The 17398-nt window shown below is 42.5% G+C and overlaps 1 protein-coding gene across 2 annotated transcripts; it reads right to left on the bottom strand.

Annotated features, from left to right (window-relative positions):
- Positions 1-4711: 4711 nt before the first annotated feature.
- ZNF35 (zinc finger protein 35) lies at positions 4712-17293 on the bottom strand. 2 transcript variants are annotated; one of them, XM_044933947.2, is made up of 4 exons: positions 13861-17293; positions 11322-11637; positions 10186-10330; positions 4712-6965 (listed from the first exon to the last, which is right to left on the bottom strand). In XM_044933947.2, exons 2-4 carry the CDS (start codon positions 11511-11513, stop codon positions 5713-5715), a joined length of 1590 nt encoding a protein of 529 aa, XP_044789882.2. In that variant the 5' UTR covers positions 11514-11637; positions 13861-17293; the 3' UTR covers positions 4712-5712. The 2 variants fall into 2 exon arrangements, with proteins under 2 accessions (XP_044789882.2, XP_006070748.2); XM_006070686.4 differs by having other exon boundaries at positions 11322-11634.
- Positions 17294-17398: the final 105 nt, after the last annotated feature.

The following is a 17398-nucleotide window of genomic DNA, read 5'->3' as shown; positions in this document are numbered from 1 at the left end:
AAAAAAAATATACGGAAAGGGAAAACTGTCACAAATAACATGAGAAAATTTCCTAGAAGCACTTGAGTCGCTAGATTGAAAAATTTCACTGAGTCCATTAGGGAATGGAGTATATCAAGGATAAACAGGAGACTTTAAGAGCTTGAAAAAAATGTGAGTTCTATTGATTGTCAAAGAAATAAGAATCAGACTGCAATCAGGCATCTAATTAGCAATGTCGGATGCTATACGTCAGTGAAGCAATGCCTACAAGCTCTGGGGGTAAATTTTCAACCTAGAATTTCACAGCCAGTCAAACTACCAAGCAAGTGTGAGGGCAGGAAAAGTTGTTTTACATACATAGGCACCCAACATACTCTTTTGCCTTCCACATACTCTTTTTGGTAAGTGACTTGATGCTCTGCTGTCAAACGAGAGTGGAAACAAAAGGTAGATGTGGAATTTAGGATGCTATGTACCAGTAACAACTGGACAGTAGGCATAACGAATACCAAGTGGGCCTTCCCTGGTGGTCCAGTGGTTAAGACTCTGCATTTCCACTGCATGGAGGATGGGTTTGATCCCTGGTCAGGGAGCTAAGATCCCACGGGCTGCATAGTGTGGCCAAAAAAATTTTTTTTAATTAAAAACAAACAAATATCATGGACAGACTACAACAGGAGGCTGGAGGTCTCTGGAAGGGATATATATAGGAGAAAGGGGGACTCAAAGAACGTCTAATTGGATGGAGAATTTGGAAATAATGGAGGATGTGTTAAAAGCAACCAGCACAAGGGGAAAAGAAAGACACTAGAAACTTCAATAAAAACAAAATGCTGCTCCAAAAAGGAAACAGAATCATAATAAATTACTTACATCTGCAGTGAACATGTATACAGTCATAATAACATTCATGCTGTTTATTTCAACTTTCAGAACAAATCAATAAACAAAGCATAAATGACTATGGTTACAGAACAGAATTTAAGAATTGTCAGACTTGACACTTTCAGAGGCAGAGAGGTGGACAAGGGGAGGAGACCGAGCATCCCACATTCTACCAAATTCTACATCCCACATTCTACCAAATGGAGAATTAGAGATAGTTTATAGTTAATACAATAAAACTAAGTTTGTGATTATAATAAATATTTTTCCTGATTATAAAATTTTTGTTCCTTATAAAAAATACGAAAATTACTTTAAAAAATTTTAATCACCTATAATTCCATTATCCCTAGGACCTGGGTTTGAGCCCAAGCTCTGGAATTTACCATTTGTATGGCTCCAAAAAAGTCACTTAAACATTTGTAACTTTTTTTTAATATTTCCTTCATGTCTTTTATCTATATACTTTTAAAGAGTATACAGTGTATGTAACAACATTTTATGAGAACTGCACAATATACACACAATTTTGAATCCAGATGCTTTTCACTTTAAAGCCCAAAGTAAAACTCTGGATACAAGTATCATGTTCTTCTACACTTGTAAATATACTTCTTGGCCATGGGGAGGTCAGAGGTTTCCCAGAGATGGGCCTGAGCCAAATATTAAAAGAAACCAAATATTAGGCAAAGCAGAAGGGGGCTGTGGGGCGTGGTGATGAGAGATCACAGGCACCACGAGAGCAAGTTGCCTCCAGGCCGCAGTAAAGGTGCATGAGAAACGAAACCCATAGGCTGGAAAGAGATGATAAAGAGCTTGGTAAATAAACATGTTAAGGGATCCAGCTTTCCAGTGAGAGACATGAAAAGGGGGAAATGCAGGCCTTGCTTGGTTTGGTACCCCAGGACCTAGCACCATGTCTGCCACAAAGAGAGTGCATAACAACTATTTTTGTCATCAATGCCTGATATACTCGAAGTCAGAAATGGCTCCTGGGTTTCCAGTCTGGGTGTTGGATGATGCCACCATTTGCTGACGGGGGGAGGGGGGAATCCAGGAGGAGCAAGATTGAAAAGGTTATGTGTCTGGGCAACATCCCTAGAGATTCCATAGTCTGCTGTTGATTTTGAAAAATGTCACTGGGAATTCTCTGGCAGTCTAGTGGTTAGGATTCAGCACTTTCACTGCATGGACTGGAGTTCAATCCCTGGTCAGGGAACTAAGACCCCACTAAGTCACACACAGGCAAAAAATAAAGTTACCATTCTGTAGCAGGTGTGGGTGATTACATAGTACATCCCCAGGTGTGATTTGAGACCCCAAAGGATTCTTGGATTGGCCTTTGGGAGTTTATATGCCTCCACAAATGAACACAAAACTGAGTGTGTAATCTGAGTTTCTCCTAAAGAGGATCCACAACCTCCACCAGATTCTCAAATGGACCATGACCCCAGAAAGGTTAGGCACAAGGTGGGAAAGTGACAGAAGTGGGAGGACAGCCACCTAGAGAGGTGACCCACAGCATGGAGGAAGGGCTAGCTTCCTGAGCCTGGAGGATTCACAGCCAATTGTGTTTGAGAGGGGGCTGTGTGTGCTTTTGTGCATGTATGCTGATGAGGAATCTCTCCCCCAGGCCCCCAAAGCACCCGTACATGATTCACTTTTGCATCCCTTTGCTCCATGTAACATACATCTGTTGGTCTCACTTAAGGGTAAAAACAGATTTCTGCATTCTACCCTTAATGCTCGTCATTAGGCCTAGCTCTCTGAGAGCTGAAAGACTGATAGTTCTCAGTAACTTAAGAAAATGGGGCTTCAGAGTTCCCATCTACTTCTGGCAAGACCAGCCTAGGAAGAAGGGAGATGAAGGGACTTCCCTGGCGGTGCAGTGGTTAAGACTGTGAGCTTCCACTGCAGGGAGGATTCGATTTTTGGTGGGAGATCTAAGTTTGCATGAAAAAAAAAAAAAGAAGGGCGATGACCCCAAGGAAAAGGACAACCTAAGCCACGTTTCATAACAAAGGGTAGTCACTCCTCTCCTACCAGAAACCCTACTGGAAAAAGTAGATGGTAATTTATTTTGAGGGTTGGAATTGAATTGGGAGGGAAAGTTGTTATGAGGTGGGGAAGGATCTGATCTGTTTAGCAACCAACTCTGCTAAGTCACTTCGGTCATGTCCGACTCTGTGCGACCCCATAGACGGCAGCCCACCAGGCTCCCCGTCCCTGGGATTCTCCAGGCAAGAACACTGGAGCGGGTTGCCATTTCCTTCTCCAATGCATGAAAGTGAAAAGTGAAAGTGAAGTCGCTCAGTTGTGTTCGACCCTCAGCAACCCCATGGACTGCAGCCTTCCAGGTTCCTCTGTCCATAGGATTTTCCAGACAAGAGTACTGGAGTGGGGTGCAACCTACTAGGCTCATGTAATTTGTGTGGGATCAGGAGTCCTGAACCTGGGTATGATTTGTGGAAACCCAGATTTGGAGATGAAATGCAAACAAAAATGGAAAAAGTCACTTTGTAGAATGGGGAACAGAAAAGCATGTTATATAGAACTTGTTTCACTCATACAAATAAATTATTTGGTATATTCACTTGAAACACAAATACAGTGAGTCAGGTCACCGAGTCTCAGCAGCCAAGGGTCGTTAGAGGCACAGAAGCTGATGTAGTCAGTGCCCTTTTCTGCTGAAGCAGAACACTGCCTTATACTAGAGTTCCCCTCCACCTCTGATCACACACATCTGTGACCTGCAGGTTTTACTTGCCTGCAGTGGTTCACTCCCTTCCAAAGTTTTAAAAAATACTGAGGCCTAAAACAGAGATGGCTGGATGGCATCACTGACTTGATGGAAGAGAAGTCATACATACTTTGATGAAAGACTGATTAAAGGGGAAAACAAGTTAAGAAGTTAATAAGCTTTTTGTGTATGCCTTTTGTATGGCAAAGTACTCTGTAAACTACAGAACGCTGTGTAACTAATTTTTAGTCCTGTAGAAATGAGACAATAAATGCATGGACTTACGCATAAGAGCTGCCCCCAAGTGCTCTCACCAGGTATAACATTTACAATAAATGCTTGCATGCCGAGAGTAGGATGGAGATAGACCCAGGAATCAAGAGAAGAGACTCAAACCCTATCTTAAATTTGCTGTTTTGCTGGTCACTCTAAGGCACACCCCCAAATCTGTCAGCTCTGCTTCTTCACCTAAAAATGAGACTATCTACCCCTTTCTCAGACTCTCCCACAGATTCAGGTGGGGTTACATGTGTAAGACAGAATGAACATGGCAGAACAAAGGGAACCTGCATTTAGGACCTGGGTCTGAACACAGGCTTGTTACTTAGTCTTGGTTAAATGACCTCTCTCAGGTAAAGGGGACAAACAGCTCTTTCAGTGTAACAGGGATTAAGGTAATGATCTCTGTGAAAACACGATGTAAGTGCCAGGTATTATGAGTCTACACAAGAAGGTACACAAGGAATCAGGTTCTGTATAAACACAAGGCAATATTATTATATGACTCTACCTATTGCATAGTTGTAGAAATTGTTTTTCCAGGAATAAAGGCTCAAATGGTAACAAAGGTATCTTACCTCAGCCAGTTTCTTCCTCCTCCTACAAGTTTTCATATGCCAATACCTCTGAATTTCTAAAAAAAAACAAATTAAGACCTTAGGAATTCCACTCTGCCCCCTCCCTCTCTGTTCATTTTCCTCTTGGGTCCTCTCAGAATTACAAGGGCTCCAATATTTCTTCTAATGACCAGATCATTCAGAAAGTGACAATGACACCCAAACTGAGCCCTCTGGCTGGCCTGGGTGGAATGAGAACAGACAAAGCGGGCATGCCTCCAGCTTTATTCTGTGACTTCTCTTATCTGGGAAGGGGTCTGTTAGCAGCAGTCTCACTCAAATAGAATGCAATGGTAACCAGGGTTGTTATTAGAAGACTTGTTGATCTTCTCAAAGGAACACAGCCCAGTAGTCTTGGTGGCTCTGCCGTGCAGTCTCCATCAATCCTCAAGTGACTGCCATGCAGGCTGGGAAATGATCAGAAGAGACTCATTAGCAGTCTCCAGAGCTTTACCATTCCAACTGTCATGAGGTGCAGACCATGAGGGAAACAACAGTTTCCTACTTCCATCCATTTAAGGAATGGCAGACAGTTTTTTGTTTAATTAAAAAAAAAAAATTACCCAGGGAATGGAAAACTTATCATGTTCATAGGTGAGAGTTGTTGGTGAATTGCTACCCCAAGTGGTTTCCTTCATGAGTCACTGCTTAAACCCAAAATACTACAACACAAGGTTCAAAGCTCCCGAATTCCATCAGTCAGACACACCAGTAACCTGCATGTTGCCCAGGAAAATTACCAGAGTTTTCAAAAACAAAATTAAGTGAAAAATCCTTTTCCCCAGAAGGATCTTTATCACGGAGCTCTGTATGACCCGTTTCTAAGAAGGCCACATCCCACTTCAAACAATATGATCACTTGGAGTACTATTAAACATAAAATCCTTGCCTTGAGGCCTTCGTTTTCATTTTCTTTAAATTAGCCTCTGAAATGTCTGCCTTGTGTTTTGTGCTGCACTCCTGAAAACTGTTGCTTTTTTTCTTTTTTTTGGCTGCAGAGCATATGGAACTTCCCCAACCAGGGATCAAACCCGTGCTCCCTGCATTGGAAGCTGAGTCTTACCCACTGGACCACCAGGCAAGTCCAAAACCGTAACTTTGTAGGACAGGGCAGGCTTCATTTTTGCCGAGGAGGAAACAGCCAAGAGGTGTCTATCCGACTTGGGGAGCGGGAGGTTTGGATCGGCACCTGGAGGTCTCCCTTGCCCTCTATGTGCTTTCCACGAGGTGGGTTCTGTGGTGGCGCATGAGGTGCGAGTTGGAGATGAAGGCTGCACCGCACTTGGCACACTCATAGGGCTTCTCCCCCGTGTGGGTTCTCTGGTGCACCGTGAGGCTCGACCTCTGCCGGAAGGACTTGCCACACTCATTGCATGTGTATGGCTTCTCCCCGTTATGGATCCTCTGATGAATAAGCAGGTACGAGCTGCACGTGAAGGCCTTCCCACATTCATTGCACACGTATGGAAGGTCCCCGCTATGAATTCTCTGGTGCACGATAAGGCAAGAGAGCTGACTGAAGGCCTTCCCACACTCGCTGCAGTCATAAGGTTTCTCTGCGGTATGAATTCTCTGGTGCACGATGAGGTGTGAAAAACAACTGAAGGCTTTTCCACACTCTTTGCACTCATATGGCTTCTCCCCAGTATGGCTTCGCTGATGCACAATAAGATTGGCGCTCTGGGTGAAGGCTTTGCCACAGTCATTACAGGCGAATGGCTTCTCCCCGGTATGGATTCTCTGGTGAACAATGAGGTTGGAGCTCCGAGTAAACGTTTTCCCACACTCGTTACATTCATAGCATTTTTCAGTGATGTGGACTTTCTGGTGCCGGGCAAGCTGTGAGCTGTAACTGAAGGCTTTCTCACATTCGTTGCACTTAAAGGTTTTCTCTAAGGAGTGGATTTTTTGATGTACAGTCAGGTTTGAACTCTGGGTGAAGGCTTTCCCACACTTTGAACAAACATAGGGTTTCTGTCCAGTATGGATTCGCTGATGCACAACAAGGTTTGCACTCTGAATGAAGGCCTTCCCACACTGGTGACATTCAAAGGGTTTCTCCCCAGTGTGGATTCGCTGATGCACCACGAGATTTGCGCTCTGGCTAAAGCCTTTCCCACACACGCCACATGTAAAAGGTTTCTGCCCAGGCTGGCTTTTCTGATTTTTAACAGAGCCAGAACTGAGGGTGTATCGCTCCTCAGATTTGGGACACTTCTGGTCTTCCTCTTCTTTGAGGTTTTCAGGGAGGTGACAGTCCTTCACTGTCACCTGTCCAAAATCTTTCTGCTCCCTCTTTATTCTTTGCCTCTTTAACATGTTCCTATTTTCACAGGCTTCTCCTAACTTGGGTCCTTGCGGGTCAACTTTCTGGATTCTTCCTGAAACGATGAAGGATTTTTCTGCTTCATCACATATTTCAATTTTTGGAACCAATAACTGTGGATTTTTGGTTTCAGCACCTGAAACAAACAAACAAACAAAAACAGAAAATGTAAGTTTCAGATTTTTATGATCTAGAAAAAGAATAGGATGGTCAATTCATAAAGATGGGGAAGTATATTGAATTCAGCTGTAAGCTGCAGGTCATGAGCAACTGCACAGGGGAATCGAGCATCCAGACACCCTACTGGCACAGACCAGGGCAACTCTCCAACCAAGAAGGGAGTGGGTGGCATGGGGATGTTTAAGGCACAGAGCAATATTGGGCAAGGGGACAGTCCAGTTTGGTTGCTGGCTAAGACCATGGTAATGCAACCATGGTAATGAAACTCCAGCACAGTCACTCAGGAAGGGCAGTGTCAGAGAAAGAGAATGGCTGAGCCCTGGATACAACAAAGCCCCGACTTTGACAACAACAGAAAACCCTGAAAAGCTAATCTTTTTTTGGTTATATCTATTTCTACTGTTCTGATTTTTTAAAAAACTCTACTCCATTTTTCTCCCTGTAGTTTAAAACTGCTCTTATTCCTTCTTATCTTACTTTCTCCTTGTTACCTCTTTCCCCTACTACCTCTTCACACTTCCTTTCCTGGTTTTTTGGCCACATCACATGGCTTTTGGGATCTTAGTTCCTTGACCAGTGATCGAACCTGGGCCTTCAGCAGTGGAAGTGGGGAGTTCTAACCACTGGACCACCAGGGAATACCCCCCCTCCATTTTTTGCCCTTTTTTTTTTTTAAATATTTTTATTTATTTTTGGCTGTGCTGGGTCTTCGTTCCTGTTTGGGCTTTTCTCTAGTTGTGGCGAGTGGGGGCTACTCTCCAGTTGTGATGCTCAGGTTTCTCATTGCCATGGCTTGTCTTATTTCGGAGCATGGGCTCTAGGGTGCACAGACTCAGTAGCTGCAGCTCCCGGGATCTAGAGCACAGGCTCAATAGTTATCTTTCTGGATCAGAGATCGAACCTGTGTCTCCTGCACTGGCAGACGGATTCTTTACCAGTGAACCACCATGGAAGCCCCATCTTCTGAATGTTTCCAGATGTACAAAGGAAATAAAAACAAGTTATACTGAAAAGTTTAAAAACTTGTTTTAAATATATACACTTTAAGTACTTCCCTGGCAGTCCAGGGGTTAATACTCTGCACTTCCAATGGAGGGTGCAAGGGTTTGATCCCTGGTCAGGGAACTAAGATCCCACACGCTGTGTGGTATGGCTAAAAAATTTTAAAAAAAATTTATTTTAATGTATAAACCTTAATAAATTCAATTTTAATGAGTACACACCAAACTGTAAATAAAACTCTCAGACATTCACATCAAAATTTCCAAAGTACTTTCATGTATACTATACAATTTTATTATCAAGATGAAAGTATTTCCCTTCACTTGTATGGGAGCTAAAAAAGTGCAAGGCTGTTTTCACTCACTGCTATATGTCCAGCACCTGTTACACAGCTGGGCACACAGGAAGCAGGACCTCAACAAATCTTGTATTTACTGAATGAACAGACCCCAGTTCAGAAAATGGAGGTTCAGAAAAAGAATGGACTTGCTCAAAGTCAAAGAGTTCTCAGAGATATGGCAGCAACTACACTGGGATTCCCCTCTCAATGGCTAGAAGTCAGTGTTCTCGCCATTACCTGTAACAACAGAAATTGCTGGCAGAAAGGTGAGTCCTGGCTGGGAAAAGCAGGGAAAGAAAATACTTGTCTGGTCTTGCCTGGTGGTCCAGTGGTTAAGACTCAGTCTTCCAATGCAAAGGACATAAGTTCAATCCCTGGTTGGTAAACTAAGATCTCACATGCCACAGGGCAATTAAGACTGCACACTACAACTAGAGAGCCTGAATGCTGCAAGTAGAGAAGCCCTTGAGGCAACCACTGAGCCCATACTCTGCAACAAGAAAAGCCCCTGCACCACAATGAGAAGCTGGTGCACCACAACTAGTGAAAGCCCACAGCCCACTTGCTACAACAAAGACCCAGCACAGCCAAAAAAAAGAAAAATAGAAAACAGTGGCCATTCCTAGTGGATGGGTGCAGCTGTTGGGAGTTCAGACCATGAATGTCTGATAAACCAGGGAAACAGAAAAGAAGTGATATAAGGGGAATGTGCCAGAAGGACTGGAACAGAAGGCAAAGATGGGAAACAGAAGTTACTGAGAGTTTGGGGAATTAAAGAAGACACAGGAATATGAAAGGTGGCCGTCCTAACCTTCCCCAAAACACTGGTTTAAGAAAGGGACTTGGTTTGCAAATGCTTGAGGAACTGGCTAGGGAGGAGAGAGGGTTCAGAATATTCAGCCACAGCCCTGGCCAGGCAGACTCATAGCATGTCAGTGCCAGAGGGGCCTTGGCAGGCATGCAGGGACTGCTTCCACAACACAGGACTTATGGTGACCACACACTTGACCCAGTTACATGTCCCTACTTCACAAGCTTCCACCACTGCTAGCCAGGTATATCCTGAGTCCCAGCCTGGAGAACCAGGTGGTAAGTCAGCCATCATGACTGACTTTGGACATCATCATGGCTGACACAAGTGTTCAAAATCCTCTAGAAAGTCCACAAAGACCTATGAAAATGGAACACCTCAAAAAACCACCACAAAAGGTAACCCTTCTTATCTTAGTTAGCTTCTCTTGCAGGCTCACCAAGCTACAACAAACACGAAGCATAGGGAGAGGACATGTGTCTACATGTGTGCATAGATATGAAACTTGCTGAACAATAAATGTGATCAAAAGTTAAATTTGGAGAACTTCCCTGGTGGCTCAGTGGTAAAGAATCTGCCTGCCAAGTAGGTGACACATGTTTGATCCCCTGATCTGGGAAGATCCCATTTGCTGAGGACCAACTAAGCCTGTGCGCCACAACTACACAACTATCAAAGCCTACGCTCCCTAGAGTGTGATCTGCAACAGAGAAGCCACTGCCTTTGCAGCAAGAAGACCCAGCACAGCCAAAAATAAATAAATATGTACAATTATTTTTTTAAAAACTAAATTTGGAGTTTACCTGTGTTTGCCTGGTGTGGTGTCTTGAAACTGTGTGCAAAACAAGCCATTTCCTATGACAAATGCAAGGCATCTTTCAGTATTCCTCTGCCCAGCTCTCCCTGACACCTTCAACACCTCAGTACTCTCTGTTGCTCAGGCTAAGAGACCACACCAGCAGCCTCTGAAAAGATTTTGAGAAACCTCAACAGTCAGATTCTGAATCAGAGAATTGACCTCACCTAGATAGGCCATGTTCCCATGAGTGTCCAGTAGCTCGCTCTTGGCCAGAGTCCCAGGTAATGAAGAGCTGCCTGGGGCTGAAGCAGCAGGTGCCTCTTGTGTTGGTTTCAGGACTACAGCCATGTCCCATAACATGTTCTGACCCTAGAAACAAGCAGGCACAGGTGGGTTTATAAAGGAGACTGTCGGTGGAAGGTGGTATGATCATAACTTTGAGGATGAGAACATAAGCACCTATTCTTCAAGGCCATAAAAAAAGAAAGGAAGAAAGAAAAACACCAAATATTAAAAAAAAAGGGAAAAAGAAGCCAGAGAGTCTTCCCTAATCCCCAAGGTGAGTTAGGCAGAGAAGCAAGTCTGCTACCTTTTCCCCTATCACTTTGATTTCATCTCACTGCTCAAACCTAACTTGTCAGTGAGTGCATGACAAGACATGGGGAGATTTTTCAGGGTAGATCTTCCTAAAGCCTAAAAATCAAAGAAGCAAGGTTCTGGTCATATTATTACAGAGAGTCTTTGGGGTACCTCTGCCCTCATACGGCTAGTCGTGGTGAGGTGTAGGTTTGAAAACATACAGCCTCACGACTCAAATTGTGGTCTGTGGACAAGCAGAATCACCATCACTGGGAGCATGTGAAAACTGCAGAGTCTCTGACCAATACCCCAGATCTCCTGAATCAGAATCTGCATTTTGACAAGACCTCATATCCCCTGACCCCAACCCCTGGTGATTCTTACGCATATTAGTTTGAGAAGTACAAGTAAGAGTTATCAAATCATGCCTGGACTCACTGGAAGAGCTTTTTTTTTTTTTTAATACAGAGATCTGGGGCCCACCTCCCCAGAGATTCTGATTTAACTTACATGAGATATGACATAGGTATCATGATTTCATAAAAAACTCCCCAGCTAATTGCAAACTGTAGCACAGTTTGAGAAGCACTGGTTTATAGAAAGTACTGAATGTCAACGTCAATAGAATAGTATGTTTCAATTAAATTGCAAAAGACTAAAGGCCAGAGCCCTCACCAGGAAACAAGACTCTAGGTGTGGAAGCGGAAGGACAGGGTCCCTCCTGAAATCATGTGCAATCTTTAGGACCATCCTCCCTCTCTCCTCCCCCACCACTGCTTACCTTTTCCTCCTGTTCTGACACAGGGAGGCATGTCTGAGGAGCTTCCCCAGGAGCCCAGACTTTGATGTTTTCAGAGTGCACTTGTTGGCTGGATGCCTGGCCCACAAAGCCTTCCTCCTCTTCTTCCTCTTTTTTCACTGTCACTGGGCCCCAGTGAACCAGGGCCACAGCCTCTCTCAATTCTGTGGTCATCGTCTCTGCTCAGCAGAATTCCTATGGCTGGGGGTTGCCCAGCAGAAGTCAAGCCCCATCTAATCTTTAAGTTTCAAAAGCTTCTTCCTGAGTTTCCTCCCAGGGACATGATGAGTAGTATCTACTGGGAAATCAGAAAACACTGTTAGTAGAGCAGAGGTTTGCCTTGATGCCATAAGACCACAGGTTACCAGCGTCCAGGCAGCAGCCACTACAGCACAGGGCTTGCTCTATTCCTCAACAGGATGGAAGGAGTTGGACTGTAAATAAGCAATTTATCTCCATAATGATCACATTACAAACACTTTTATGTAATGTTTATTGATTTTCCCTGATTATACAGTTAATATAATTTAATTGTAAAAACTTAAAAAATACAGAAAATGATTAAAAAAAATTACCCCTTGCTCATCTCCAGGGAGATAATCACTGTATCCTGAAGAATTTAAAATATTTATTTTGACGGAAAACCTCCAACCATACTGACAATTATGACTTGAACTTTTTAATTTAGGGAATGCATATTTTCACAATTATCGCCATGGGTTTTTTTTTTTTAAGAAGGGTAATTACAATACAAAGTTTTTTGTTTTGTTTGTTTTAAGCACCAAGAACAACAGTATGAACAAAAGACTCTCAAGAAAAAGACTGGCAGTCTAGACACCAACTGTGCTTCCTAGGTAGTACTAGTGGTAAAGAAGCTGCCTGACAATGCAGGAGACATAAAAGATGCAGGTTCAATCCCTGGGTCAGGAAGATCCCCTGGAGAAGGGCACAACAATCCATTCCAGTATTTTTGCCTGGAGAATCCCATGGACAGAGGAGCCTGGTGGGCTATAGTCCATGGGGTCGTAAAGAGTTGGACACGACTTACTGCTAAGCAACTTAGCACTAGACACCAACATGTTAGGAGAGGTTATCTCTGGGTGATGTAATCACAGGTGGTTTTAAGGTCCTCTTCCTTTGATTTTTATATTTTTCTATTTCTTTCAACTGTGAGACAAAACAGCACTCTTAAGATGGTAGATGTTTTAATGTTAAGTACATACAATGCCACCTCCTTCTGGCATGGTACTCTAAGTATTATAATATACGTAATTTAAAAACAATATAAATACTATACATTATATAATACCTATAATATTATAGGACTTCCCTCATAGCTCAGTCGGTAAAGAATCTGTCTGCACTGCAGGAGACCTGGGTTTGATTCCTGGGTTGGGAAGATCTGCTGGAGAAGGAAATGGCAATCCACTCCAGTATTCTTGCCTGGAAAATCCCATGGACAGAGGAGCCTGGTGGGCTGCAGTCAATGGGGCCGCAAAGAGTCGGACACGACTTAGCGACTAAACCACCACCACCATAATATTATAGTTTACTAAACCAGCCCCTATTTATTAATCACTGCTTTAGTAAAAGAACCTTGTTTTCAGTTTATTTTCTTAACATAATTCTTAAGATTCTTTTCATGCAAATAGTTTTTTCTGCTGCTGAATTATTCCTTTAGAATAGAGGGATTACTAACCAAAGGATTTTATAGGTGACATATATTGTCAAACTGCTTTCTAAAAGGACTGAAACAAATCATATCACCATGAACTAACAGTTCCCCAGTATCACAGCCAAGCCAACAGATTTTTTTGTTCTTAATCTGTGAGTATTAATCTACCATTATAGCTGATTATGGAGAAACTGAAATTTTCCTATTTCCTTTTAGATGTCTTATTAGGAGAAAAGTGCTAAATTTCATTAAGTTCTCTCTTGCTACTACTGAAGTGATCATATACTTTATTCTGCTTTAACTTACTGGCAACTTATTCCATACACTGCATCTCTTGAGTAGTGCAATATTTCAGTCCTGCAACAAATCTTAATTCTGGAGAATTCTTCTTTCCATGACTAGTTGAATTTTATCAGAAAGGAAGGTCCTTAATACTCGTTTCACCCGTGTATACACAAGATTGCCTACTTTGGGCATTGATATCAGACTGCTGATATTCTAACTGGCCTCCAGCCCTAGACAGCACAGTCTCCTATCATGGGCTTTCTTTCAACGTCCTTTCCCTATTTTCAATCGTGGCAACCCATCTCCTCCACCTCCAGACGCCACACAGCCCAGATCCTGGTATAAGCCGGGCCCCTGGGGCGGTTCGTGTCCAACCTACCCCGGGGCTAGGCCCCCGGTAGGTAGGCAACAGCGGATTTCCGAAGTGGCGGGGCGCGGAGCCGCCCCGGGACAGACAGACAGTGTTGGGATCCCTGAAGGGAGGACGACGGGGGCATACCCCTGGAATGGACCCTCCCGCGCCCCCGACGTTCGCGCCCGGGCTACGCCACCCCCGCTCACCGTGCGCGGAGCAGAAGCACGGCCGGAGTTCGCGAGCTCTGAAGCAGAAGGCGAGAAGGCGGGTGGCCTGGACCCCGGCGCCTACCGGCACGAGAACAATGACCGGACAGGAAGTGCCTGGGGATGGGCTTCCGGCTCCCCAAGTCGCCAGACCAGCCTCTCTAGGAATCTCGGAGGTACTGTCTTCTCGTTGGGTGTCCAATTTCGCTACGGATCAGGGATGGAAGAACAAGCTTAGAGGAAGAGTGCAGGTGGACTAGGGACCCTGAACCTCAGGGCAAGGGGCATTCCTATGCCTGGCAAGAGCACTGAAGTGAGGCGCGCAGCTGGGAGCCTGAAGCTACAGAGTATCCATCTGTAGAAGGCCCTGATCATTTTGACCCAAATGTTTTATTTTGGAAATATCAAACGTACAGAGAATGGTACAGTGAATGCCTGTACTCAACAAATAACACTTCACTCTCTTTGCGTTGGACTTTCCTGGTGGCTTAGCAGTAAAGAATCTGCCTGCCACTGCAGGGGACAGGATCAGATCTTGAGTCCAAAATATCCCCTGGAGAAGGAAATAGCAATCCGCTCTAGTATTGTTGCCTAGAGAATTCAACGGACAAAGGATCCAGGTAGGTCTCCATAGCCCATGAAGTCACAAGAGTCAGACATTACTGAGTAACTAAACAACGTTTGCCTTCTCTCTCTATGCATACTGAAAAGCATATTTTTAAAGTTGTAAACATCAAAATACTCATTCCAAATACTTCTATATGTATCCTTTAATAAGAATCTTGACACTAACAATACTGTCATTACAGGTAGGAAAATTAACAAAAATTCCCTAATATCATCTGTTATCAGTCATTTTCAAATTTCCAACTGTCCTAAAATATAGACTTCATTAATTGTTTTTCCAAGTCAGTTTCACACACTGTATTTGGTATGGCTGTTTGGATTTGCTTTTTAGTATGAAGTTACAGATTCACAGGAATTGCAAAGATAATAATAACCTTCAACTAGTTTCCACCAATGGGTACATCTTACATAATTATAATTTAAGATAAAAATCAGGAAACTGACATTGGTACAATGTGTGTGTGTACTTGTTATTTTATCACGTGTAGATTTGTGGAACCACCATCACAATTCAGATACACAATGTTTCCAACACCAAGACCTCTCTAAAGGCAACCCCTCCCTCTTCTGTTGCTCTGTCCCTCCATCCCCAACCTCTGGCAACCACTAATCTGGTTTCTTTCATCCCTATACTTTTTTGTTATTTTAGAGTATTATATAAATGTGACCATACAGTATACGACCTTTTGAGATTGGATTTTTTCACTCAGCATATTTCTCTTGGAATACACTTGAGTCACTGCAGATATCAATAGGTCATTCAATTTTACTGCAGAGTAATAAGTATTCCATGGTATAGATATATTGCAGTTTCTTTTAACCACCTGTTGAAGGATATTTGATGAGTTATTACAAATTACTCTTACTAGTAAAACTGCTTTTAACAATCACATACAGGCTTGTGTGTGTGTGTAACAGGAGTTTTCATTTTTTTGAGATGAATGCTCGGAGTGCAAATACTGGGTCATATGGTAAACTCATGTTTGGTTTTATAAGAAACTGCCAAATTATTCCCCATGGTGGCTGTACTATTTCTCATTCCTGGCAATGTAATAGATTCAGTTCCTTTGCATCCTTGCCAGCATTTGGCATTAAAATATTTAAAAGCTCTTCTGATAGCTGTACAGATTTTTACCTTGCAATTCCCTAGTGGCTAATGATGTTGAGTATCTTTTCACTTGCCAATCTATACTTTGGTAAAATACCTGTTCATGTCCTTTGCCCATATTCTAATTGGATCTATTTATTATTGCTGAGTTTTAAGAATTATCTAGCCTAGATACAAATTCTGTGTTGGATATATGATTTGCAAACATTTTCTCCCAGTGTATAATGCCTTTTCATCCTCGCTCTTTTGTATCTTTTAAACCCCCGTCCCCTCCACTAGTTGTATCTTTCATTATGGGAAATTTCATACATATACAAAAGTAGTACAATAAACTCTCAATACTCACCCAGCATCAACAATTATTATCACTCCCTTCTCTTTTTCATCATCTTTGAAGAATCCAGTGCAGTGGTGTTTTTTTTTGTTGTTGTTGTTTTGGCTACACCACCCAGCTTGTAGGATCTTAGTTCCCCAACTGAACTAAGGACTGAATGTTCGCCCTCTGCAATGAGAGCAGAGGACTCACCACTGGGCTGCCAGGGGATTCCCACAATGCAGTTTTCCTCGACAATATGCCACATTCTGAACTTGTTTCTTATGACATGTCTTTTATCTTGTTCCTTTGCCTCCTGTATTTCCTGTAAACTAGCAATCAGGTCTAAGAAGCTTGATAAATTCAGGTTATACTTTTGGCTTATCGCATTACATGTGGAGGAAGGCACATTATGTGAGTTGTCTCAGCAATGTTACATTTTGTTAAACTGATTAAGAGGTAAATGCCAGATCTCTTCATTGTTCAAGTACATGTGATTATTACATAATGGGGGTAATTTTTCTTCAGTATGGACAAAAAGCATCTACATATTCATTACTCCATAAAAACTTAGGGAGGTACATATTCTTCTTTCTGTTTAACAAATGAAGAAACCAAGGCTCCAAGAAATGAAACCATTTGTCCAAGGAAAAGTGGCAGAATCTGACTCTTAAGGCCTTCAGACTTTTAACTCAGGCCCCTTCCAGTTTTCACTCTTGGTCCTTTCAGTCTAAAAAGGAACCAGCCCTCAAAGAACTTCAGGGTTGAATTCATAACACTTACTATAATCAACACACCACTGCAATGCTGCTAAGTATCAGAAAACAAAATCCCAATATTAAGGTATTTATACTTCAGTGACAGAACTGGCATTCTGAGAATTACAACATAAAATTACCAAACCAAGAATACAAGAATTAAGTTTACAAATCTACAAAAGGGTACAGAATGAATGAATGATTGGTTCATTGGGAGTAAATGGGCCTGACCACTCAGAGATGGATTCTGAATTGGTATAATCAGAAATTTGAAGGGCTTGGCTGTGTAAAAAAACTTATGTGGTAAGTTGAGTGCTGGGATAGAATGTTGTTTCTTGAGGAACAAGCCATTTGTATATCACCAATGAAATACTGATTAGAAGTGAGAATGACAGTAGCAGAGATAATCAGCTCTGGGGTTAAGGATTTTTCCCTGTCAGCAAGGACAGTGACATAGGACTGTCCTTCTATTTTGACACTCTACACCCACTAGGTTTAAAATCCAAAGGTTGAAAAATAAACTGTTTTTTTCTTGGCATCAAATTAATGGCCAGACATTATTTAGTAAGCCAATATTTTTTTTTTCCATAAAAACAAACTAGGTATATTATATATTATCTCCCTTAAACATTTAAAAAGCTGTTTTTAAAGTTTTTTTAGAGTACTAAATTCCAAAGTTAACCATCCACCATACTTCCTTACTATAAAAATTAAACTTTTGAGGTTCATGAA

This window comes from Bubalus bubalis, chromosome 21 (genome assembly GCF_019923935.1).
Source record: "Bubalus bubalis isolate 160015118507 breed Murrah chromosome 21, NDDB_SH_1, whole genome shotgun sequence".
Lineage (NCBI taxonomy): Eukaryota > Metazoa > Chordata > Mammalia > Artiodactyla > Bovidae > Bubalus > Bubalus bubalis.
The sequence above is the reverse complement of the archived record's forward strand: the minus strand, read 5'-3'. Positions and strand labels throughout refer to the sequence as shown.

Bases quoted from the DNA above. Each gene is read 5' to 3' on its own strand.
- ZNF35 (XM_044933947.2), bottom strand. From the start codon at position 11,513: ATGACCACAGAATTGAGAGAGGCTGTGGCCCTGGTTCACTGGGGCCCA. The intron at 10,331-11,321 runs GTAAGCAGTGGT...GCTTGTTTCTAG, and splicing joins TGTCAGAACAGGAGGAAAAG to GGTCAGAACATGTTATGGGA. The intron at 6,966-10,185 runs GTGAGGTCAATT...TGTTTGTTTCAG, and splicing joins TGGGAACATGGCCTATCTAG to GTGCTGAAACCAAAAATCCA.